Below are 26010 nucleotides of genomic sequence, written 5' to 3' on the forward strand. Positions count from 1 at the left end.
TAGCATTTGCATAAGCCGATTTCGCAAAAGTCTTCAATTTTAAACCAGAATTTAACTACATCAGGATGAAAAGAGAAAACCTTAACTAAAATTTTGTAAATAGAAAACGGGGATCATCAGCTGCTTACCATGAAGCTGTTTCGGAGATTTAAAAACAGGACAGCGGTTTAATACATGGCTCTCCAGTGGATAATATATATATATATATAAAATTTTATGAAAAGGCCATTTGAGGTCAAAGGTTAATTAATGCAGTAATCGTTTAAATTGGGTAGAATTTGATTATTTATGGGGATGGTTCAACAAAAACTTGTTTGCATTGGATTTGAAGACTACTATATTGTATTCAATTGGGAAGCAGGCCAGCGGAACAGTGTTCCAGAGGCGGGCAGTTCTGGGAAAGAAGCTTTATTCATTGAATCCACATAGACACAGATAGAGAGTGGGGGAAATTATATATAGTGGTTGTAGCTAGCTGAGTGTTTTTTTTTTTTTTAAAGTTTGGCAAAGGGAATCATAGATTGGAGCTCAGATGAGCACTTGCCATGAAAATAGCGATAGAGAAGAGACAGGTTTGCAACGTCTCTTTTGTGGGAAAGAGGTTGCAGGGAAGAAAAAAGGGGCATCACCTACTAGATTTCTAAGCTGGTTTTGAACTTTATCAAGGCATACATCAGCTTTTCCTCCTCCTTCTCCACCAATGTTTTGTCAGTAAAAGATCTGTTCGTTCTGCTGTCGACAAATTGTCTTAATGAATTAAGCATAAATTTTCTGAAAACAGTTTTACCTTATTAAAGAGTTTCTGAGGGTTATATCCAGTGTCATGTGCCCAGGTCCGAGTTGATTTACGCTCAATACCCCCATGGGCATCGCCTTTGGCACCAGTATTTAATGCAGTCTCCCCTGCATCCCCTATGAAATAAGGAGAGAAAATTTTTTTTAAAAAACCAAAAATACATAAATTAAATCAGACTTGGTCAAAATAATAAGACGGAAAAACTGAAAAAAATTGCGGGGAGGGGGAGAAAGGAGAAGAAAAAAAATGAAAACCGAAAAAAAAAAAACTGAAAAGAAAAAACAAATTTCATATAGTTTGTTGCTTGAGAACATATCGTTATCTGAATGTTGCATGAATTTTCTTAACCAGTTGAGTTTGTTAAATAATTTGAAATCAACAATAGTCTAATCTGGATTACAGGTGGATTAATATTATTAAAATGGAGAGTAAAAAGTGAACTGATGTTTCTGACAAAGGGGAAAAAATAGCTTTCTGGGTCAGAACCTATCCATCTACTAAAGACAGTAGAAAATAGACCTTAGCCTCATAACTTTAGCTTCTTATTTTGTCCTTTAGTCCTCACATTCCATGAGCAATATTTCTGACAAAGGGAGAAGAATTGCTGTTTTCTGAGTCAGAATCTATCAATATAACATTTATCATTGATTAATTTTTAACCTTCTAAGTGCTTTTTGTTTTTAGTTCCTGTTACAAGGAAAGACTGTCCCCTTCCCATGTAAATAAGAAGAGTATTAGGTAAAAATGAGATTAGGATAAGCCGAGACTCGAACCTTGTAAGCAACGTGAAGAAATAGGATGTTAGAAATCAAAATGTTAAAAAGGTCTATTGTTACATAATATTATATTGTTTGTATTGTAAAAAGAATTGATTGTTCATTCTTTTACAAAACTGAATATTAAAAAATGTCAGCTAAAAAGAATGAACAATACAAATTAAAAATATATTGTTGAAAAAAAAAAAAAAAAAGGTTACGTTAAAAAATAGGTTAGCTGAGAATTCTTTGTTGTCAAAAGTGTGTTTGAAAAACGTATGCTTAGCCACGTGAATTAGTCACGTTGGGAAACACACTTCTGACATCATATCAAAAAGGGGGATTCTCAATATAGGAGCTAGAGTCGGTCAGATTGAGGCAGAACAGTTGAGTCTGCTAGTCAGTCAGACAGAGAGTTACAGTCAGAGTCCTTTGGAAGCAAAGGAAGGAAGATTAAACTATGTAGATCCCAAATGTGAATTCCTGACATCATCATCATTCGACCTGTCCAATAAAAATAAAGAATCACCATCGATTTTTGTAACTTGTCTTCGTGTCGTCATTCCACAAATCAAAAGGTAATGTATTAATCATCTTATCATAAACATTGCGTAACCCTTCCAAGAATATGTATCTCCCCTCCTCCTCCTCCTCACTATATGTGTTATAAGAAATATAAGAACTGTGCATCTATCACCCTCAGTATCTATATGAAGTCCCAAGCATCTCAGAACAAAACTGTAATATGTATAAATGCCCTCTCATCATCATCGTTTTTTATATATATATATACGGCATAATCACGTTGACACACCGGTTCTCGTCAGATCACCGAAGTTAAGCAACGTTGAGCCTGGATAATACCAGATGGGTGACCATTTGGGAATTCTAGGCGCTGTATGTGCTCTCCGCTTATCTCGGCATTGTTTCCAGTCGTCTTGTACCTCAACTTGCCACTGGTATGCAACAATGTCGACTCAGAAGAGGTGTGGTTGGAGATTGCGCAACTCTTGCCACACAAATTTCACACGCAGGCACCCTTACAGTGGGTATCCATAGTCTGTCAAGACTGAAGGAAGCCTTTTTATATATATATATATATATATATATATATTATGTATATTTATTTAAAGGGAGTTAGAGCAATGTTCTATAGAGCAGAGTGTATTTTAATGTTATAGTAAAAATACTAATTTAATTAAAATACAGGAAAAGAATAATGCTCGTTGTAAAGCCGATGTATCAAATTATCAATCACCTTACCAAATTATATATATATATGTGTGTGTGTGTGTGTGCCCAATATGAAACCCCACTATTTAACATTCCTTCCAGCAAGTAATTTCATGCTTTGTCTGAAATGATTTCCATTAAAAAGCAAAAAAAAAAAAAAAAAAAAAAAAAACAAACACACTTACCGGCCAATTCAGGATCTTCTGTGTCTGGGGAAACGTCCTGATCAGGATCTTCCTCTCCAAACAGTTGACTAGAAAAAAAAAAGAAAAAAAGTTTTAATCAAAACAAATGTGCAGATATACGGCATAATCACGTTAACACTCCAGTTCTCATTAGATTATTAAAGTTAAGCAACACCAGGCGCTGTATGCAGGACATTGACACCGCCCTACAAAAACCTAATGTCATCATTTCCCCTGACCATGCGACTGGGGACCACTTGTGAATTTAATATTCTCTTGACATTTCTTCCTTTGAAGGAAGCCAGTTAAATCCGCCTAGGATGAAATCATTGGCTGGCTGACTGATGCGCAGATATCCTGCAATTTCACAATCAATTATAAAAAAGATTTTAATAAAAAAATAATATAATTACTAGCAAAATGTTTCTACATTTTTTTTTTTTTTTTTTTTTTACATGAAAATGGATTATTTGGACTATTGTTCTCATCTTGGATGGTATCACCAACAATATTTTGGCCAATGGAACCTCCTACCTGCTTCAGGTGTATCTCGTCAGACTCAAGGGTAGTATACTCTCATTCAGTCAGCCATGACCGGGTAAAAATCTTAAGTAATTCACAACTGTATTCTTAGTATTATCGGCACGGAAGATTGAACCTTCAACTTCTCTGTAAGCTTGACCTTTGACACAAACATTAAAAAATTATACAAGGTAGATCATGACCGATATTTTGATCACGTTTGGTGACAATTGGTCAACTGATGTAAACACGAGGTTGTACACAAAGAAACAAACTCGACTGAAACCATAACCTTCTCTGCAGAGATAATAATTTACTTACTTAAAGAGATGTTTAGCCCAAACAACACAATGAATTGGTTCAGAAGGTGTGTTCCTGATGGTGCATCCTGGGAAAGTCTTTTGAGCCGACTTTGGCTGGCACTCGTAACATTCTGTTAAACCCTGAAATTAAAAATAAATAAATAAAAAATAAAATTAATTTTTCTTTTATATTATTTGGATTCTTCGGACTACTGTTCTCACCTTGAGTGTCATTGGCACAACGTTTTGGCCGATGTAACATCTTTCCTGAACATTCTCACATCCTTACGAACCTTGAACACTTTAGTTTGTTTTTGCTTTCGTTAAGTTTGTTTTTTAAATAAACGATTGAGAAATCAACCATTTAAAATTTATATATATATATTGTTTGTCTGGTTCCTTCTCGCCACCGTACGCTTATTCCTAATATAACAAACTGAAGAATAGATCTTCAACCTCCAGAAGAATGTAACTTACAACTGAATTTTACCAAGCATATTATCCACTACGTCATTGCAGACAATTCTTGTATGAATTTTTAGTTTGGTTGGTTGGTTGTTTTACGGCATATCAACCCTTTTCAGGTCATTTAATGCCAAATCCAGTGATTTTGAAGAAAAAGTTTTTAATAATATATATATATATTTTTTTCAAGTCGATTTCTATTTAACCCATAGTTGGGACCCTAACAGATACTACCACTCCTGGCCCTGTCGGTGGGGCATTAGAATACGCCGACTGCCCCCCCCCCTGCAGAGGGTAAAAGTCCCTCAATGGGGGTCCTGTATATGACCTTAAACTATATCCAGTGGTGAGATCCCAGCTTGTGGGCTTTGGGGAGTGTGGAGCCACCCTTTAATTACCATTGCTGACCCGGAGTGGTAGTACCTGTTAGGGTCCCAACTATGGGTTAAATAGAAACCGACGTGAAAACAACAAATATATTCTATTAAAAATATTTTTTCTTCAAAATCTTTGGATTCGGCATTAAATAACTCGAAAAGGGTTGATATGCCATAAAACAAAAACAACCAAACCAACCAAACTACCACTCCGGGTAAGAGTGGATCTGGGAGCAATGGCAATTAAGGGATGGCTCCATACTCCCCAAAAGCCGCAAGCTGGGGCATCACCATCGGATATAGTTTAAGGTCATATCCAGGACCATGAATTTTTGGATCCTTAAACTTATTTTTTCATTTTTGATTTACATTTTACTACTTATCATGATATATATATTATTAATTACTACATATGAGATGCCTTCGCTCACTCTTTCATTTTTCTTTAGGCAACAGAATCTATGCAGTGCTTTCAATAAATTTCCAGACTTTTTTGTTCATATGGGAACTTTTATAGATAGTAAACATATGAAACTCTAGCCCCCTTCAAAGTAATCTCTTCGGCTGCAATGCACTTACTGTACCGTTTCAACAGCTTCTGGAAGGCTCCATTGAAAATAATACACAATACATTGGATGATAAAGATCTTAACATCATTGCCTTTTGATTAATAAATCAAAAATCCTTTATTTAAAAACAAAAAGAAAAAAAAAAATACTAGGAGGAAGTGTGCATAGTACAGGTCCATCCTAGTTATATCTAATCTTCAACAGATAAATTATTTTTAATATAGCCGATATAAACAAATCAAACAAGACTCATAGGGAAATAAATCTGTTAATGTTATGTAACAGGGGAGATAATTTCTATTGTTTAATATTTTTTTTTTTTTTTTTTTTTTTTTTTTTTACAAAACAGAAGAAAGAAACGGGTTTTATTTGCATTTTTATTAATACGGAGTTATATATGAACATACAAGGTGCCTTAAATAAGTTTCTAGACGAAAAAGTGTAAGGAAAAATTCAAGATGGCGCCCGACTCTCTCTTTAACACGGTAAGATATCCTCAACACGGCACAAGAAGCAACAGCCACACGATTCCCCAGCCAACTCAGTCGTCACTCCCCCACGTCTTTCCCCCCTCACCCGCTTTTATCGTTCTAGGCCGGCTAAATTTGCATATTCCGAGAATTCGTGTGACTTTGCGAGACATCATACTTTACAAAAGACGGCGGCCGCCATCTTGGTCTTTCTTTTCTATTTTTGGTCGGTAACGCTGAGCTGGTCTCGAGGTAAGTCTTTTTCCCCCTCATCCGTCTCTCCCACGTACCCACACAACACGCAAACACGCGGGCACTTATCTCCTGGATGCACATTACACTTTTTTTAATATGGGCACTTTTTTTTGATAGTACACAGATGAAACTCTAGTCCTCTTCAAAGTAATCTCTTCCGGCTCCCATGCACTTGTTGTATTGTTCCAACAACTTCTGGAGGGCCCCATTGGAAATTACTTTAAAGAGGACTAGAGTTTCAAGTGTGTACTATCAATAAAAGTGCCCATACGAAAAAAGCCTGGAAACTTATTTACACACACACACACACACACACACACACACACACACACTTCAGAATAATGTAATGCAATAAATCTACTGGTATGTAAATTAATTACAATACGCTTTGGATCCTTTTACCTTCCTCCTACCAAAAACTCATTTCAGAATTTCCCACTAAATTTGGATATGAAGTTCAATATCCTTTCATTTTGAACCAATATATAATTTCCCTTACTCTATGATTTAAAAACTTTTAATTATGATTTTCTATGTTTATTGTATTTAGCAAATTAAGTATAACCCATTATAATATTTGCTAATATTTTTTCCTCTTAGGAGACGGGTAAACATCGAAAACCTATACGTTAAGCAGATATACTTATTGAAATGTATTCTTTGTCTTGCATATAATTAAAATTCTAAATTTGAAATTTAACCATTTCACACCATAAAATTTAAATTACTAATTTATGAGATATATATATATATATACACACACAAATAAATTCTATCTTTATCCAGCTTTAAAAGTGCCATCTTATTCGTTATCCCTTTCCCAAGCAACACCAGGTAGCCCTGATAGTTAAAATATAAGATATTAATAAGTAAAATGTTTATAAAAAGAAGAAAATGTTTACCTTTTTGATGACAGTAACCTGTCCGAGGTAACCGGCAGTACCACTTTCAATCAGTGGGACATTTGCAGCAAGACAGAGACGGTTGACATGGTTACGAGCCGCTAGAATTAGATAAAAGCAATAAAGAAGGATGCAAATTATTAGTAAATAAAACAGAAGCGAGATTGGTTGAAACATCGATCTGCAGAGGTAATTAATACCAATGCAGTTTTGTTATAGATGCACTTTTACAAAACACGTACCAAAGTGGTCTATTGTGTCTAGTTTATCAGCATAGACATGCGACTTTACATATACCCAAAGAAAATAATTTAATGGGGTTCAATCACACGAAAAAGGTGGGAAGATGATAGGTTGGTTTCCTGACATTATTGCTGCATCAAATGTTTCCTGCTGCAAATTGATCGCATCGTGTGCTGTGTGACATGTGGCTCTGTCCTGCTGAAACCACATGATGAATTGTGAAACCAAACTAAACTTAAAACAATCAATAATTGCCAAATCTACAATTAAAGGAAATAGAATTGTCAAAATTTAAAGGTTGCCGTCTCTCTCTCTCTCAAAAAAAAAAACAAAAAAAAAAAAACATTCTATATTTATTATAAACATAGGCTGCTTTTTCTTTTTCTACTGAATTAATTTCTAAGCAAAATTCTTCCCCGGTGGGATATTAGCCCCATATCGAATTCACAAATGGTTCTTGGGTGCATGTCTATCTATACCATGGTAAGATGACAAACAGCGCCTAGCGTTACCAAATCGTTACTCATCTGGTATTAGCCAGACTCCACATTGCTTAACTTTGGTGAGAAATGATGCGTCAATGTGACTACGTCTTATATAAAATTTTTTATCTCAACTGTTTATTAATAAAAAAAAAAAAAAAAAGAAAGAAAGAGAAGGGAATATTAAAAGAAAAAAAAATTACACTTTTATTTATTTATTTTTTTAACTTTCACTCATCCTAAACAAGGCATATTGTAACAGAGACATAGGGGGCTACTATGATTAGATGTTAGACCTACAGAGCATTGTAAGTGAGGAGGAGTTATTAGTTATTATTAGATTTTTAGTGTTACATGAAAGGGCTGTCCCCTTCTCATGTAAGTAAGACGTACTAGATAAATGAAAATGATATTAGGAAAAGGTTAGAATCGAACCCTGTAAGCAAGTGGAAAGATAATGGAAATTGGAATCTTAAGGATTTCAGTCCATTGTTAATTCTATTAGAATAGCTAAATATTAATTATGTCGGAAAAAAGTCGACTGTCCATTCTTTTGGAAATCTGGATATTAAATATGTCTGTTACAAGAATGCACAATGCGAGTTAAAAAAAATATTGTTTAAAAAATAGGTTAGATATTAAACAATTAGAATTGAGGATTCTTTGTTTGCTAAAAGTGTGTTTGGACGGACATATGAAATCCATGTGAAAATTAGTCACATTGGTAAACACACTTCTGACGTCATAAACAAAGGAGATTTCTCAATATAGGAATCGTGGGTTCAAAGTTAGAGCGAGTTGATGAGGATAAGATAATCAGAGCAGATCACACATGGTGATAGAGTCAGTTGGAGAGTGGGAGCCCCTTAGAGGCGAAGGGAGAAGAGTAGACCATGTAGATGAAAAGGTTTGAATTCCTGACATCACGATCGGCCGCTCGAAGAATAAAGAAATCAACTATGTTCGTAACTGTTTGTCTTGTGTCGTCATTTCTCACAACCAAAAAGGGAAATGTGTTTTTATCATCATCTTGTAACGGACTTTGTACAACCCCTTCCAAGTATTATGTGCCTCCTCCATCATCAATAATGAATCTCCTCCCCTCCTCTAATATGTGTTATAAGAACTGTTGCATCATATCTCCCAGTCCGTATTAAAATGTGTTAACAAGAATCCTCCCAGTCTGATATAAATGTCTCCCTCGTTATCATCGTCATCTGTTATGAGTTCCTGTTATACATGTCTTTCACTATGTCCCCAATATGGACCCCCGACCCGCTACACAACCTTTGTAAATTATTATTAAGTTGTTATCAAGCTATTATCAGGTTTTTAGTAAGTTATTATTATTATTATTTTTTTTTTACATGGAAGTCACCACTTATCAAGGCCAAGCCACTCGGAGATAAGGGTTATTGCGTGTACAGTAATCAATGGGATAGTATTGTAGAATCGTTAGAATTGGATATTTGATAAAGTGTCTTACTTAGGGGGGGGGCAGTTCATCAGGAATTTGTTTATGTTGGACTTGAAGACATCCAAGTTGTAGTCAGGTTGGAAACAGGCGACGGAAGAGAGTTCCACTGGCGTGCGCTTCTAAGAAAAAAAGCTTTGTTCATGGAATCTATGTTTTGGTTTTGGCACAGTTAAAGAATGGGGAAAATTACTGACAGTGGTTTCAGCTAGACGGGTGTTATTAGTTATTATTAAATTATTATTAGTTAGAATGGATGGGAATTATATTTTATTTATTTATTCTTTTTGGAATCCTTTGAGATGAGTCTTCATAATTTGCGCATTCATTTTTTTTTGTGGACTGTTATCCTCATCTTCATAGTTGGTGTTGTTTCATTACATTTCAGTCAACTCATCCTCTGGCCTTCTTCAGGTGATTAACCACGATGGGATAGGAATGCTGAGTCTCTTAACTATATCCCTAGGAACTACTTCCTTCAATAGTTGTTGTTGTCTCACCACGTTTTGGCAAACTAATCTTATCTTGCTTGGGTAGGATTTAAACCGCTATCTTCGCACAATGCACACCTGGAACCATAGAGATTCAACGCCTTTATCCACTGCGCTACGATAGAGGCGTTGAGCCCCTGTGGTTCCAAGTGAGCATTGTCTGAAGATAGCGGTTTCAATCCTACCCAAAGCCGGCCAGAGGATTAGTTGGCCAAAACGTTGTGAGACAACAACAACTATGGAAGGCAGTAATTACTGAGGATACAGTTACAAGACAAAGCATTCCTTTCTGTCACTTGGGTGACACTGCTGTCCGAACTTTCACCTTCCCGTTCCCGCGTCTTCTCTCCACTCCAAAACGCACTTTTGCAACTTTAGCTTTTCTCTTCTCCAAATACACCTTCTCTGCTCGCAATCAAACTTCAGTGTCCCCTCCTTCCCCAAATCACTCCTCTTTTATCTCCAGTCAGGAGCATCTCATTTGCATACCTCGTGGTCACCCTGTAGGCATATAAAGAAACAGGGCAGCCATTTTTGTTTCTTTCTTCTTCATTATGAACACGAGGTAAGCCACACAAAAACGCGGTCGGTCGTTCTTGTTTCTCTTCATTTACACCACACTTTCCATGAGTGTTAAATCATCTGAAGAAGGCCAGAGGATGAGTTGGCTGAAATGTAGTGAAACAACGACAACTAAGATGAAGATAACAGTCTGCAAAAGAATGATACACAAATTATGGATAGGAATTCTTTTAATCTCATAAACAAAGACTCTCTATTTATCAATGTCGTTTACATCAACCCCATCGTAGACATTTTCCTTTGTTTCCAACCCAACATATAATTCTAATCAGAATTTGAATGTTTCTACGTGAATCTACTTTGGAATTTCATTTATTTGCAGAAATCTTAATAAATTATTCCTTCCATTGTCTGTTGACTGATATCATAAAAAAAAAAAAAAAATGCCTAAAAAAATTGCGTTTTTAAAATTGACATTTTACTTACCCTCAGGCCTGTAAAAACCTGCAATTTGGCAGGTTAACTAATAGCTGCGATTAACAAAGAGGTTCATACAGACCAGAGAATCCTGAAGCACGATTCTTCTGAGCTCTATACAGTTCAACTTCTTTACAACAACAGTCAAACGTATGAAAATTCTTGATTTAGGGCATGTTAATTTTTCATCTCGTTTTTGTAACAACATATGTTACAAACACATTTCCATCATGTGACCTGTCTTTTCTCTCATTATAACATATCCTAATACAACAAAAGAAAAACAGGAAAAAGTTTAACTCACCTCTGTTGTCAAGAGCATTCATAACGATGTCAAACTTCTTGAAGAATTCTGTGCTATAATCAGTGCTAAAATAAACAAAAAAAAGAAATAAGTAGCTAACACATATATAACAATAATATTTTTTCAATAAATATTAATAAATTTTTTATAAATGCTATATAATATATATATTAATACTATGAAACAATTTTGTTTTCCATGTCAGCTTTGATAACTAATCGTTTCATATTTTAAAATCTTATTTTTATTATTAATCGAATATTTATTGAAATAGTTAAAAAAAAAAAAAAAAAAAAAAGAAATCGACCATTTTAATAGTTTGTTAAATAGTTGGGTGGGGATCAATTATTTTGTGACCCTTCAAAGTTTAAAAGAAATTTGGAAGCCTTTTAAACTGCTAAATAGAAAATTATTTCTGATCTTTGAATTTTTAGCAAATTCTCATGTATTTGAAAATTTTATAAGCATTTATAAAATTAATAAAATGGAAATTAAAATATCTTAGCAAAATTTGTTTTAGTTTTATAATAATTTGATTCATTTAATAACAGCTAAATGTTATCGTAATAATTAATTTTAAAATCATAGTTTAAATAATTTGGTAAGAAAATAAAAGGCATAGTTAAAAAAAAAAAAAAAAAATGATGCTTGTGTATTTTGGGTAAAAACACTATTAAGTACTTGCATATCATGTAAAAAGTAAACAAAATTACAAAAAATGATCAAGTAGAAAAATAAGTAAAAATAACATTATCAAAGAAGTTTTATCATATTTGTTGGAAACTTCATAAAATCCGGTCAGTAAAAACGGCAGTCTATAATTTTGACAAAATAATTTTAATCTGCTATTTCAAAATATAAAATGATGGATCGATTATATATATATATATATATATATATATATAGCGGTCTGATGCAGTGATTGCAGGTGATTGAATGACTTACTGACTAGATGGTTTTCTAACGAATGATAAAAAATATTTTTTTGTATAGTTTTAAAGGTAAAAAACTTCAAAGACATATATATATATATACATACACATGTATAGATATATATTTGTGTAGAAGTCAATCTTTTTCACTTTTTATTTGTTTTTCCTTTTGTTTTTCTTCTTTTTTTTTACTCACTCCAAATCTTCTCGCCAAGAGAAATAAAAAGTAAAAATGAAAACAAAAAAAATTGAAAAACAGAAAAAAAAAAAAAAAAAAGGATCGACTTATACACAAGTATATAAGAAATAGGAAACATAAATGAAAAATAAAACTGAATAAACAATATTTATTGATCTATCAAACGCAAACAAGAAAAATTCTTTATCCATGGATTTTCAAAGCTAAGCTCTTTTCATCAAAAGATAAATATTGATAAAACAAGTGAAGCATGCATGGTCCACAATGAGTTACCAATGAACGAGGCATAAAAAAAAAAAATAACTAAGTTCAGCATTTTCCCCACCCCCATTTAGCCCCGAAAGTCCTCAGGGGACGTCAAATCCTGATGAAAATGAACCAACGGTGCAAATCCAGGCTTTAACATATTTAAATTTGAGTTCATCACCATGCAAAACTGCTTAATAGACATACACATAAAATTTTGGACAAATATGGTAAAATAGTCCAAAAAATGGAGTGTTTTTATTAGCCCTAAAAGAGCCCCTGAGGCACACCCAAGAGTTATTGCAAAGTATAGACAAACATAATTATATAGAAATCAGTCAGTTAGAACTTTTCAGAAAGTTTTATAAAAATCCAAGGCATTAATTTTTTTTAATAAGCACAAAAGTGTCAATTTAAACCATTTTAACCGGAAAGGCACTTTGGGGGGGGGGGGGGGGGGGGGATTTTTCCCCGGAAAATCCGTTCTGTTACTTTTTTTTTTTTTTTACTCATATCATGTTTAATATTTGTGCAAAATTTCCAAAAATTGAGAAAAGTGCGGACAGATGAACAGACAAGAGTGAATTTACAGGTACCACACAAGCCGAAAGGCCCAACAAATAAAATCAACAGTAGATACTTGACTTTTGCATTTTAACCTTCAATTCAAACCCTTATATATAAAAGATAATTTTATAAAATCAACAGTAGGTTCTCTACAGTGCAATGTAGACTACAATGTATTGTGGACCAAGTCATTGAGGAGAGGCATGTGAAGCTGCCTCTCGGTGTGCACCACGATGAATCCCTAACTAGAGCAGGTAATCAATGATTTCACTGATTTCGAGTACAATAAAAAGATGGGAGTGTGAAATATTCGTTGATCATTATTCAATCCTGGGCAACATTGGATTTCCTAGCTAATATATATATAGGGTGGCCCATAGTCACTTTACAGTTTGAAAATCAAATAAGTTTTTCTTAAATAACTGTATTTAATTAATTCTTTTTTTATTACACAGTTTATAGTATAGAAATTTGTTCTGGCTTAATTACGAAAGATAATGTCTCTTAAGTAGCCTCCATTCTCGGCTTTTGCAAAGTCGAGCTCTTTCTAAGCTATTCTTTATGACACTTCTTAACATCGGAAGTATTAGGGAAAGAATTTCCTGCGTATGTTTGCCTAAGTTCTTGGATGCTTCGGGGCTTATTTGCATACACTTTGTCTTTAAGATATCCCCAAAGCCAAAAGTCTAGTTCTGTCAAATTAGATGAACATGGAGGCCATTCAAAATCGAAATTTTCAAGAGATTTTTCGATCCTGAAACGTCACAGTTAACAACTGCATTGTTGCTCTAGCTGTATGTGCAGTTGCTCCATTTTGTTTGCCACAAATACCCTGGCATGTTTACTAACTGAGGTTGAACAAATCCAATAGCATATCTTTTAAGAGGATATTGAATATTGGAATGGCGCAGAGAACATCTTTGCATTGCAACGATTGACCGTCCATTTTCAAAGTGAAATTCAATTATCCTCACTCATTCTGTTGTAAACTTATCTATACAAAAAATTTCCAAAGATTCTATTTTATAATTCTGAAAAGAGAAATTAAAATATATTAATAGAAAAAAAGTTATTGAATTTTTAAAATGTAAAGTGATTTATGGGCCACCTCGTGTGTATATATATATATATATATATATATATATATATATATATATATTTCGGTAGCATTTTTTCATTTAAACAAACATTTGGTTTTAGTTCTACTCTTTTATTTTTTCAATTTTTCTGATGATTTTTTTTTTTTTTGAGTATAAATCAAATGTATTAATAAATGTTGTATAGTTAGATCTGTGTCTTCGAAGCATGTCACAATTTTATTGTTTTTTGTCTTTCGTCAAGACATCGTCAAGAATGTGTAAGATTTGGTTGTGCTAATGTGTTTGATTTTTTATGGGTTGTAGTGCGCTGCATGTGTTCAAAATTGTTGGACGATATCAGCGAGTCGTTGTGGAATTTCTTTATTTTCTTCTTCGGTAATACGGTTTTTGAGTTTCTGTTCAAATCCGTCGAGTTCGTGGGTGTGTTTAATTATTTCTTCAGCGATGGTAATCTGCCTTTTAATTAAATTGCTTCATAATTTGTGAGTGGTGGCATTATATTACACTGCAGAGTCATGTAACTTGAATTGTATATATTTAGGCAGCATTTTTTCATTTAAACAAACATTATTAAAGACAACAGAAAGTTTTTGTTTAGTTATACTTATAAATAATTTTATAAAATCAACAGTAGGTTCTCTACAGTGTAATGTTGATTACAATGTATTGTGGACCAAAGCATTGCGGAAAGGCATGTGAACCTGCCTCTCGGTGCAACATGGGAGTGTGAAATATTTATTGATCATGATTCAATCCTAGGCAACGTCACCCTATCACAATTGGTATAATGTTTCTTTCTTTCAGAGACCATGTCGTTTTTAAAATAATTTTTAGGTCCTTTTGTTATTTTTTTTTTTGTTTTGCGTTCAGCTCTATTAAGGCCATTGTCATTTGGGACGGTGATATCAATAATATTTGCAGTTCTTTCAGGCTTGTTCCATATTACATTGTCTGGTTTTATATTTATGTGTGTATGTTATTTTTGTTTTTTTTTTACACGGTGGTCACCACTTATCAAGGCCCGGGAGCCACTCAGGGATAAGGGTTATTGCAAGTACAGTACGTTAGTGTGGAGATTTGATGAAGTGTTTACTTAAGGGGGCGGTTCATTAGGAATTTGCTAACGTTGGACTTGAAGACATCGAAGTTGTAGTCAGGTGGGAAGCAGGCAGACGGAACAGAGTTCCACAGGCGTGCAGTTCTAAGAAAGAAGCTTTGTTCATGGAATCCACGTTTTGATTTAGGTACAGATAAAGAGTGGGGGAAATTTTTCACAGCGCATTCAGCTAGACAGGTGTTTTTCGTGAAAGATTGGCAAGGGGGGATCAGAGATTGGAGTTCAGATGAGCACCTGCCATGGGAATAACGATAAAACAAGGATAGGCTCGCAACGTCTCTTCTGTGGGAGAGAGGTTGTTTATAAATTGTAAATCTTAACAGCACAAAGTTTATCCAGGAGAATTCCATCTCAAATCATCCAAAAAAAAAAAATACATCTTTGACACCCTTACCTCTCAGATTTTTTTCCAAACTTTCATCATATGTTGGTATCATAAAAACTAGGGAATCCTGAAAATTTGAGCTTTTAACTCGAAGCGGTTCCAGAAATATCGCAATTACGTATATCGCGTTGAGGCGGATATTTGCGAAATTATGAAATTACGTTTTTGGGCATAAATTAATTTCTAAACTAGGTAGAACCTTGAAAAGTTGCATGGACAAGGTTTTCCACACGCGGAATCCAAAAATCACGTTTAAAACCTCTGAAAATGAACTATTTCTGAGTTATTGAACTTTTAAGCCAAGATTTGGGTATTGGTCTAAGGTGACCCAAAAAAACATGTGGTACCATTGGAAATTGAATTTTTTTTGTTCCGAGACATTCTTGATAGTCTTAACTTAAATTCCACCAAAAAAGGTGCTTGGTTCTTTCCTCGTTAACTCCCAATGAACCGCTTCGAGTTAAAAGCTCAAATTTTCGGGATTCCCTAGTTTTTATGATACCAACATATTGTGAAAGTTTGGAAAAAATCTGAGAGGTAAGGGTGTCATGGTCTAGATGATTTGAGATGGAGTTACCCGACTAGTGTAATACTAGAGTTATCATATTTTTTTATATACTATTATTATATACACCAAAAAGTCACAAAATTCTCATAGATTCAAAGGATCAATTATTTTTATATTAGCAGCATACAATTGTTTCAGCACACCATCAAGACAGATATAGGAAAAAGAGATTTGGTTTTGTTTTACGGCATATCAACCCTTTTCAGGTTATTTAATGCGGAATCCAGTTATTTTGGAAAAAGATTTTATGCTTCAAGTTCTTTATATCTTCAAATATTTATTTGTAGAGTTTGGTTTGGTTGTTTTATGGCATATCTACCCTTTTCAGGTTATTTAATGCCAAATCCAGTATAATACATCACCCCTTTTGTGTTATTCATGCTGCGTTCAGTTATTTTGTAGAAGGTTTTTTATTCTTCAAGTTCTTTGTATTTTCAATCGCTAGTTTGTAGTGTTTCGTTTGATTGTATTGTAGTGGATTTTGTTGTTTTTGTTCCCTGCCTTGCAGAACATGAATGAGTTTTGCAATGGGAGAGGGGAAAAGGGTTATAGTATTAATGTTCGGTACATTTGAAGTTAGGAAACCGGTTGGGAAGTGGGGGAGGGAGAAAGAGAAGGGAAAAGGGGGGAAAGTTAAGTTTTGTAAAAGGGAATAGAAAAACAAAAAAACATCAATGTGAGGTGCATTTCGTCTCAGGAAGCCAATATCTTCAGACAGCCTGATCTGGTAGCGCCAGAAAGAAAAAAAGAAAGAAAGGAAGACTTACGTGGTAATGCTGTCATGATAAGCCACAATACGAGCATCAGGATTGTATCGACTGACACTGTCTTTAGCTACCTGTTGAAAAAAATAAAAAATAAATATGTTAAACAATGGCATAGGGCGATGCCAGAAGGGATAAGTTTGGAAACTGAAGTAAGAAAAAAACTCCTGGGCAACACTAGGTTTCCGAAAAACAGCAAGTAAAACAAAAGAACGCCCTCTGATGTAAACGCGTCCTGGATTCAGACCCATGATGAAAATAGTTAACATAAATGTTTGACAAAGTGAATTAAACAATGGTGAAATGGAAATACAGGCTAATATAAACAAAAGACAGTTATGAGAGAACAGAGTGACAATAGTCACTCGCAATGCATCGGGTTGTTGGTGCCACATTCTCCACTTCTCTTGCTCCTACACGTCACATGTTGATTTGTCAAAATAAAGTTTGTTTTATGGATGAAAGTATTTTGTCATTTATCCGATAAAAACAACTATACACTTGTACACACTGAAAAACGCAGAACTGACTTTCATACATACACAAGCAGGGAGATCTGATGTTGCCCGGGATTGAATGAAGATCAACAAATGTTTCACACTCCCATATTGTGAAATTATTAATTGTACGATCACTATTATCAATAGAAAGGGGTACTGAAGGATTTCCTGCTATTTTGCATGGATTAAGACCAACTTCATGTTGACCCACAATTTGTCCTTGTAGAAATTATGATGCTCCTTTGTTTCGTGGCATGCTTCAATGTTAGATGCAATTTTAATGAGATACTCAAAGTTATTTCGGCACTATTCTTATCTGTAAACATAAATAAGCATATATTAATCTTAGGAAAAATATTTATCTTAATGTGTACTCTTTTCGGTCATGTCTGTGTGTGTGTGTGTATATATATATATATATATAGAGTCATTCACATACAGTACTGTTTCGCTGTTTCACAGCTCATCAGTGCGGCTAGACAGGCAACTGCCTCAGGATCGAAACCCGACTGCCCAATTGACAGTCAAGTCTTCTCACCATTACGCTATACGGCTGCTGCTGTGTGGGTAATGAATAAACGATGTTTTGACACACACACACACATATATATATATATATATATGAATGAAAAGTTTTAAGCTGTTATACTTTTCGTATTCTTTTTAATACATTTCCATTATATATATATATATATTTTTTATTCGTTTTCAATTGGTGACATGCAGAAATACAAAATAATATTATGAAAAAAAAATTAAAAAACTTTTTTGCAGGTACATAATTTTCGACCGATCCTTCAGTCTTCATCGGTATATATATATATATATATAATATAATAATTTGGTGCGTATTCTTGTATTCGGGGAGGCATGAATAATTTGCACACGTTGGTGTATACTGATAAGTGTTGGGATGATTAATCAGAATCAGAAAAATCGGAATCTTTGAGGGCATTGGAATCGGAAAAATTTGTACCAATTTTCCGATGCGAAAATGATTCTTGTAATTATCTTTTTTATTTGATCTTGTTTAAAGGAAAAATCTTCCATTGCTGGTAATAATGATAAAATAAATATTTATTGATTTTACACCACCAGTGAAGCTAAAATTAGTGGTGGGACGATTAATCGGAATCGTTAATTGTAAGAATCGTGTATTTTGGGGGAATCGGAATCGCATCGTTAAAAAATACCTTAGATTTACGATTCTTTCATTACGATTCTCTTATATTTTTAAGTTGAACTGTTTGTTTGAAGTGAGATTAATGCTGTCAAAAATTCATCATAAAACTTTTCATAACATATTTAATAGGATATACAAGAATTTTTTAATTACTTCAAAAATTAATCTTTATTTATCTTAATGAGTTTTCTTATTCCATCACATACATAGGTGCTGTCTGTCTGTTTCGAAACTTCGAGGCCCATGATTAGTTATCTGTCGATCGGCTTTTTTGAAGTATCCAAGAACAAAAACGTTAGAACTACATATGCTGACTGATGGTTCCGCTTAAGTTCTTTCGAAAACTACAAAAGAAAACAATCATTTTGCTATCTGTTAAATAAATGCGATAAGTGAATTCCATTTTTTTTCTTTTAGAAATTTACATTGCATTAAAATATTCTGCGAATGAAGCAATTAAACATTTATTTTGGAACTTCTTTGCATAACAAAAACAAAAAAAACTAAAAATTTATTAAAAAAAGGAAAAAGTTTAACTTTTTTAAAAAAAATCCTTTGGACCCTAATTTTGCAAACTAAGTAGTAAATCAGAGCCGTGCAACTACAGGACTGTAGGGTCTTGGTCGACATTCACTGATGCCTGGTATCACAGTCATGATGTAAGCATAGGTAAATGTTTCCCAACCCCTAGCAAAAAATAAAAATAAAAAGGTTGTCAGAAACAGCATTAAGGTGGAGGCGATTTCGAAAGTTCAATAAATGCCTTTTCTTAAACAATAGAAATAAACAATTGCCAAAAATTTACTTTTTTATATAGAAATAAAAAGATAGATTAAGGCATTAAATAAGAATAAACATTAAAGGACGATAAATATATACGGTAAATATAGCGATACACAACAATAGAACACTGACCACTCTAATTCAGCTTTTTAGAGGTAACTGAGGTCGCTTACAACGAATATGATAATCGTACCCACAAATTTACCATCACAAATTTACCGGTTGCATGGTATTAACTCCTGAACCCAAGGACTATTTTCCGCCATTTTACAGATTCCGTTTTTTTTTTGTGTGTGTGTGTGGGGGGGGTTCTAGAACATAAAATTTTCAAACCCTTTTTTTTTTTTTTTCTTCATTAGCGGACAATTTAAAATTCGAAGAAAAAGTTGTCTAAAACAAAATTTAAAAAAAATACATTATAGTACTTTTTTTTTTTTTTTTGTCTTTTAGTGTTTTAGTTCTTTTTATGTTGTCAACACTGTAAAAATTATAATGGATATGTGAAAGATTGCCAGAATCTGGAAGAAAGTACTTTACTGTAAAGTGTTCTTGGCACACCATGCATTTTGAAGGACCTTCACTTTTCAGAAGGAAGGCGTGGGTTACGTATGTGCGTGTCCTATGCATATACAGACAAAACTATTTCCTTCCTTACAGGGAAGTGTCTACATGCTCCTACATACAGTGCCTTGTATTCCTAAATAGTCACCCATCTGATACTAACCAGGCTCAATGTTGTTTAATTTTAGTGACCTAACAAGAACTGGTGTGTCAATGTTACAAAATTCTTTAGGTTCTTCCTGGAGGAAGAATATGGACAGAGAACTCTTACAGGTAGTGCAATACCAGGTCAATCCGTGGAAAAGAAGTGAGTTAGCTTTTAACCCTTGACTTGAGTTACAAAAGTCAGTTTAATATTGTGATCCCTTCACACAGTCGTCTTTAAAAAAAAAAAAAAAAAAAAAAAAAAAAAAAAAAAAAAAAAAAAAAACACCCAGGATTTATTTACCATAAAAAAAAAAATCTGTTAACTTCCCTAAAAAGCTAGAATAGCTCAAAATTTACATATTACATTAAATTCTAAAATAATTTTTGTTTATCTTTCATATATATATATATATATATATATATATATATATAAGACAAAAAAGCCGTGTGCGTTTTTGTATGCCCAGCAAAGGCTTTTTTCGCCTAGGTTTTCGGGGGGGGGGGGGGTATATTTTTAGAACTTTTTATATACTACCTAGATTATAATATCTACGATTTGCGAACAAAAGTCGTCTCTAACTTTTATTTGAGCGACTTTTACAAAATTCACACTATTCCTTCCTCTTGCATGTTTTTTGTATAAAATCGAAACTAATCAAAAGCGAAGGCAGATTCCTGGCTTTTTTGCCAGGGACGTCCAGAAAGCAATTAGCTTTGATTAATGTAGGGGACACCTCTCATATCAAATAATTGCTATTCATTAAGACACAGCCAGAATTCCCCCTTTTTCAAGGGAATGACCTCGTGGGGAAGAAAAATACCACAAGATAAAGCGAAAGCTTGACTGGCCCCAGGCCAGGTTTAAGAACCACTTTCATTTCTTCTCAATTTAATTATCATTGAGCTAACAACTTTTTGACTGACATCGCTAAATTTGAACGCTTTTCACTTCCTGTGACGTCATAACGTAGTTGTAAGATATCAGGTTTTCTTTCACTTTCTTTTCCGCCTTCATGTCACAGGTTCAAGCCTGTCTGCCTACTAACACTTTTGTTATTTTCTCAACACACACCTACAAACATTCCAGGCAACGCCAGGCACCCCTGCTAGTCTACAATATAAATCTCACCTGTGTTTAAATGTATGTATGTATGTTTGTATGTCTGCCTAAAACTTTTGACAGAGGCGACGGATTTTCACAAGATCGGTATCGTTTTGAAGCTCAACCCTTCAGATGATAAATATCGAAAAATTGGCTAAAAACATTAATTCCTTTCCCTCAACTGGGCAGTTTTCTATAAGGAGAGTCGTTTGTTTTGGTGTCACTATTTTTGCAAGTCATCGTATTGGCTGGATTGACTTTGCCTAATTTTAACGTTCCGAACTTCCGGTTGCGTCATGGAGTAGCGGTAAGACGTCAGATTTTCTTTTCTGTCTTCGCATCACATGTTCGAGCCTGCTTGCCTACTACGTCTTTTTTTGGGGGGGGGGCTCAATACACACCTACAAGCACCTGGGCAATGCCAGGCTAGTTGTCTATAAAGGTACAATCACATATTTTGGAAAGGTGGTCAGATGGGGAGAGATAACGGAAGGTATTAATCTACAATAATACCAAAGAAATATTGCAATATATTCATTTTTAAACAGCCCTAGATTTAGATTTCAGTTTCTTGAACATAAAATGCATTACAATTCAACTGAGTTCTCAAACTTTTTTCTTTTAATGGATACATGGCATTTTTTAGGACTTGCAGCATATTTATGTGCATTTACTGCAGATTTGGAAAACATTAATTTCTGGAGATTTTCAGTAGCATATTCCGATTCCTTACACAAAAATACACTTGTATAGTAAATTTCATTGCTTAATCTTGTGTTTTAACAAATATATAACATTTTTACTGAAAAAGTAGTGTAAAAATATGTGACAAAACACATATGGTCTTAAAGAGGGGAAAATATCCAAACATGCAAGGTATAAAAATAGCCATAACTTCCTTGATTTTAATCGGATTTAAAAAATTTAAAAAGATTCTATCTTAGCTTATCAAGCTCTTTCTATGTATGCTGTTATTAAAATGTTAAGCCCTTTCAATTTTTTCATGTGTATTGCCAAAATATGTGCAAAGATTTCAAAACAAAAATCTGACTTACTTGCGCCTTCGATTTTCCGACATGTTCTTTGTGAAAAAGAAACTGACGATTCAAATTGCTAACATCAATCGTGTCCAAATCAACCTGCACAAAACAAATAGAAAACAAAAAAACATGTCAAATAAAATTTTCATGATCTCTTTTGTTCAGCTGTGAAGAATTCCTGACAGACAAACGGATATGAGAAAGGCTAACTCCAGAATCTATATATTAATACCATAGTACCTTTAACGTACGTACGTACGTACGTACGTACGTGTGTCTCGGTTTCCAGATAATAAATTATTTAATCGGGAGATCCTATTAATTAAAGAGGAGGATAGAACGTAATAACATTACTAACATTAAATTAGCATGGAGACACTAATGGTCATAGTATATTATCACCTCCTATCCTCCGTTTTAATAAATAAGATCTCCCAATCACTTAAGACGCAATGTAAAAAAAAAAAAATACAAAAAAATGAGGTACTTGTACAGTTTAATCAACACATTCCAAAATGAAAATATCGGAAAAAGGTTATATTGTACGTATCCGTTTTGGACTGAAGATCTCCGAAAAAAAAATTTCATTTAATTTGAGCAAGTAGTTTTTTTTTTACAGCAGAAAAACATGTTTTTATGAGAGTGTGTTGAAGTCAGCCATTATGAAATTTGTTGAACATGCCAGTGGAGATAACTCCAGTTAAAACGATGGCACTTCTTCCCCATCTTTATTACTAACTTTTCTTCCTAAAAAAAAAAAAAAAAAAAAAAAAAAAATCGAACCTTTTGCTCGGTATCATAACAAATTGTTTTTTTTTTCGCTGTAAAATAAAAACTACTTGATGAAATTGACTGAAATTTTTTTTCGGAGAACTTCGTTCCATAATGAATACGTACAATATAACCTTTTTTTTTCTCAATATTTTCATTTTTAAATGTCTTGATTAAACTGTGCAAGTACCAAAAATGATGTTGCTTTTGGGTCATACATGAAACTAAAATATACCTTCTTGGTTTTCTGGTTAGGATCCAAGGGTAATATCTGTTCTGTCTAAAGATGACATAATGATATCGTGAGGTTTCTGTTCGCGTCGTGCATCCATACAATGGAAATATGTCAGACTCGTATAAGGATATTGGAGATAAACTGTAATAACCAAATATATTCTGAAACTACATTAACCAGATTACTTAGATAAATACTTTTATAGTTTTAACAAAATGGATACAATAATATTGTGGGATCTCCATTCACACTGAACGTCCACACAGCATTATTACATATGAAAAATACTGCTATGGAAGTTCCACAGGTCCCGCTAGTAAAATTAAATAATTTTGTTAGAAATAAAACCAATCAAATAATTTCTGAATTTTTGAAATGAGGATTGACATGTACTATTTGGATTGTTCATATAGTTGAAGACATGCGTTGCATGGAGAGAAATGATAAAAGACTCATGGTCATGTCAGAAAGGCACCCATTTATTTTAATATATTTTGTTAAAATTTACGTTCGTTTTGTTACTTACACAAAAATAAAAAAAAAATAAAAAGAATGAACTATATTAATTACAAAACATTCGAAACTGAAAATTTTGGACGCTAAACTTATTTTGTCTTTATGGAGAAGTAAACAAAGTTTTTTTTTTTTGTTTTTTTTAAATAAAAATGAAAATTATAAAAAGATTTGTACACTTCATCTTTATAAAAATAAAAGTTATAAAAGATATGTGAATAAAATATATTTTTTAGAATCTTGATTGTTTATACTTGTGATTTTATTATGCATAAAAAATTGCCTCGGTCTAGAAGGATTTCTCCTTTCACTGACAACCTACATATCGCACTTTAAATAAATATTGAATTGTATTAAAAACGCACAAAGATAAACACACACACACACACACACACACACACACACACACACACACACACACACACACACACACACACACACACACACACACACACACTGTACATAAAAATTAATCTTGGTCGCAAAAATCCGAACAAGTCAGTTATTTTATATTCGTTTCTGCTATTAAAAACTTTGGTTATAATAATTTTATTTAAATTTTTTTTTTAAATTGTGTATTTTTTAATTGACATCATCCGAAATTCTCAGTTATAACGTCGGTTTATTTATTTATTTGGTATTATTTTACGACCTGCCCCAGCGTAGTATAAACACCCCCAACCACCCGATGTTAAGAACGGCTTTCGGAATAAACACCTCCCCATGTTAAGAACGGCTTTTGAGGTTGGGGGTGTTATTCCGAAAGCCGTTCTTAACATAGGGAGGTTGGAGTGTTTATAATATGCTGGGGCTGGGCACGTCGTAACAATTTACCATTTATTTATTTGTATTATTATTATTATTATTAATAGTTTTATTAAAAAGTGCTGTAAATATATAAAAAGAGCGCACCCAGAAAGATACCCATTTACTTAAACATATTTTGTTTAAATAATGAATGATGGATACAGAAAGTAAATTAACCTCTCCGAATTGTTTTATTTACAAAAATATTTCTTAAAAAAAAAATTCATTGTGTACTTGTACATTTTAATCAAGAGGAAGGAGTGTCGGCGTTTTAAGTGGAGTTATCTCCCCATGACGTTTATAAACTCCAAACAAAAATTAAGAAAAAATCCAAGATATCTGCCTTCAACGTGCTCGTACAAAAACGTATTTTCCGCTGTAAAAAAAAAAAAAAAAAAAAATTACTCGATCAAATTAAGTGAAATTTTTTTTCGGAGATCTTCAGTTTAAAACGGATACGTACAATATAACCATTTTTCGATATTTTCATTTTTTAATGTCTTGATTAAACTGTACAAGCACCATTTGTTGAACTGCTTCATGCAAACAAACATTTGCTGTTTAAAAAAATCTGTTTTCCTTTTTACGTTGACTTTTCTTGCCTTTGGTTACAATTATTTATTTTTTTTATTTTTTTCACTTCTTCGTTATGTTTATAGTAATAAATTCCGAAATTTCTTTGAATTTTTTCTTTAATTTTTGAATTAAAAAAAAAATTTTTTTTTTTTTTTTAGCTTATTTCGTTTTTTAGTAATAAATGCTTCTCTACATTAAAAACTGACCTTATGTCTAACTCTGCCCTCGTGGGGAGGCAAGTAAATAGGAAGTAATATGACAGCTGAAAAACGTTTTCAGACCACCATAAAAGCATTACAATAAACCCTGAAGAATTTCTGCCAGGGTTGCCAGTTTGGCTTTTTAAAGGCCAAATTTCACGAATTTGGCCTTTTTTAAAGCAGTTTGGCCTTCAAAATTTCTGTTTGTCTTTTTTTTTCTAATTTGGCTTCAAATTTGGCCTTTTTCTAATCATTTTATGTAAATATTTTTTAATAGTAATTATTAAAGAAAAAGACATAATTAGTAATTTAAAAAGTAGTTCGGATGTCCGAAACTTGTAGATTAAAAAAAATTTTTTTTTCTCAGATTCATGGATTTGCATGAGAAAAACAGACCCAAGAATCAACAGCTGCTAACATTTGTCATATCAGGAAAAAAATCCTTTTTCTAAAAGACTAAAGGCTCAACTAAAGGAATCTTACACCTAAATGTTTAAATTTGTTTTCACACTTACTAAACATTTATATGGAACATCTCAGAGAGTTCACAGTTGAGTATGAAACGTTCTGGAGATATTCTTTTTAGTGCTGGCACCGTGGCTCTGTCCAGTCAGGTCACTCGGTCACTTGAAATAATTAATGTTTGTATTTTTCATTTGAAATTCTTTAAATCTAATACTTTGAAATTAATTGAATCAATTTATTTGCAATTTATGGAAATTTAAATCATCTCTCAAATAGCTATTTAAAGTTGTATTTAAAAATAAATGTTTAAAAATAATCTCATACTTTTCCTGAGTAAGTTCCAAAAGTTTCTTTAAAAATCAATAATTATAGATTTTCTAACTATCTTGGATTAATAGGCACATTTGTCTTAATAATTATACAT

General features: G+C 33.2%; 1 protein-coding gene and 1 pseudogene across 1 annotated transcript in view; one reads left to right on the forward strand and one right to left on the reverse strand.

Moving 5' to 3' along the window:
* The window catches only part of LOC145268717 (SUMO-activating enzyme subunit 2-like), a 58090-nt gene that overhangs the window by 25097 nt on the left and 6983 nt on the right, over positions 1–26010 (reverse strand). The window contains exons 2-8 of the mRNA XM_080124264.1: positions 22035–22118; positions 16707–16777; positions 10826–10890; positions 6833–6933; positions 3813–3934; positions 2970–3037; positions 788–912 (exon numbers count right to left, since the gene is read on the reverse strand). Of these exons, the coding sequence (XP_079980390.1) occupies positions 788–912; positions 2970–3037; positions 3813–3934; positions 6833–6933; positions 10826–10890; positions 16707–16777; positions 22035–22118 (636 nt within the window). The remainder of the gene's footprint in view (positions 1–787; positions 913–2969; positions 3038–3812; positions 3935–6832; positions 6934–10825; positions 10891–16706; positions 16778–22034; positions 22119–26010) is intronic.
* LOC145268893 (5S ribosomal RNA) lies at positions 2339–2455 on the forward strand (annotated as a pseudogene).

This window comes from Euprymna scolopes, chromosome 44 (assembly GCF_053919585.1).
Source record: "Euprymna scolopes isolate OS-2025 chromosome 44, ASM5391958v1, whole genome shotgun sequence".
Lineage (NCBI taxonomy): Eukaryota > Metazoa > Mollusca > Cephalopoda > Sepiida > Sepiolidae > Euprymna > Euprymna scolopes.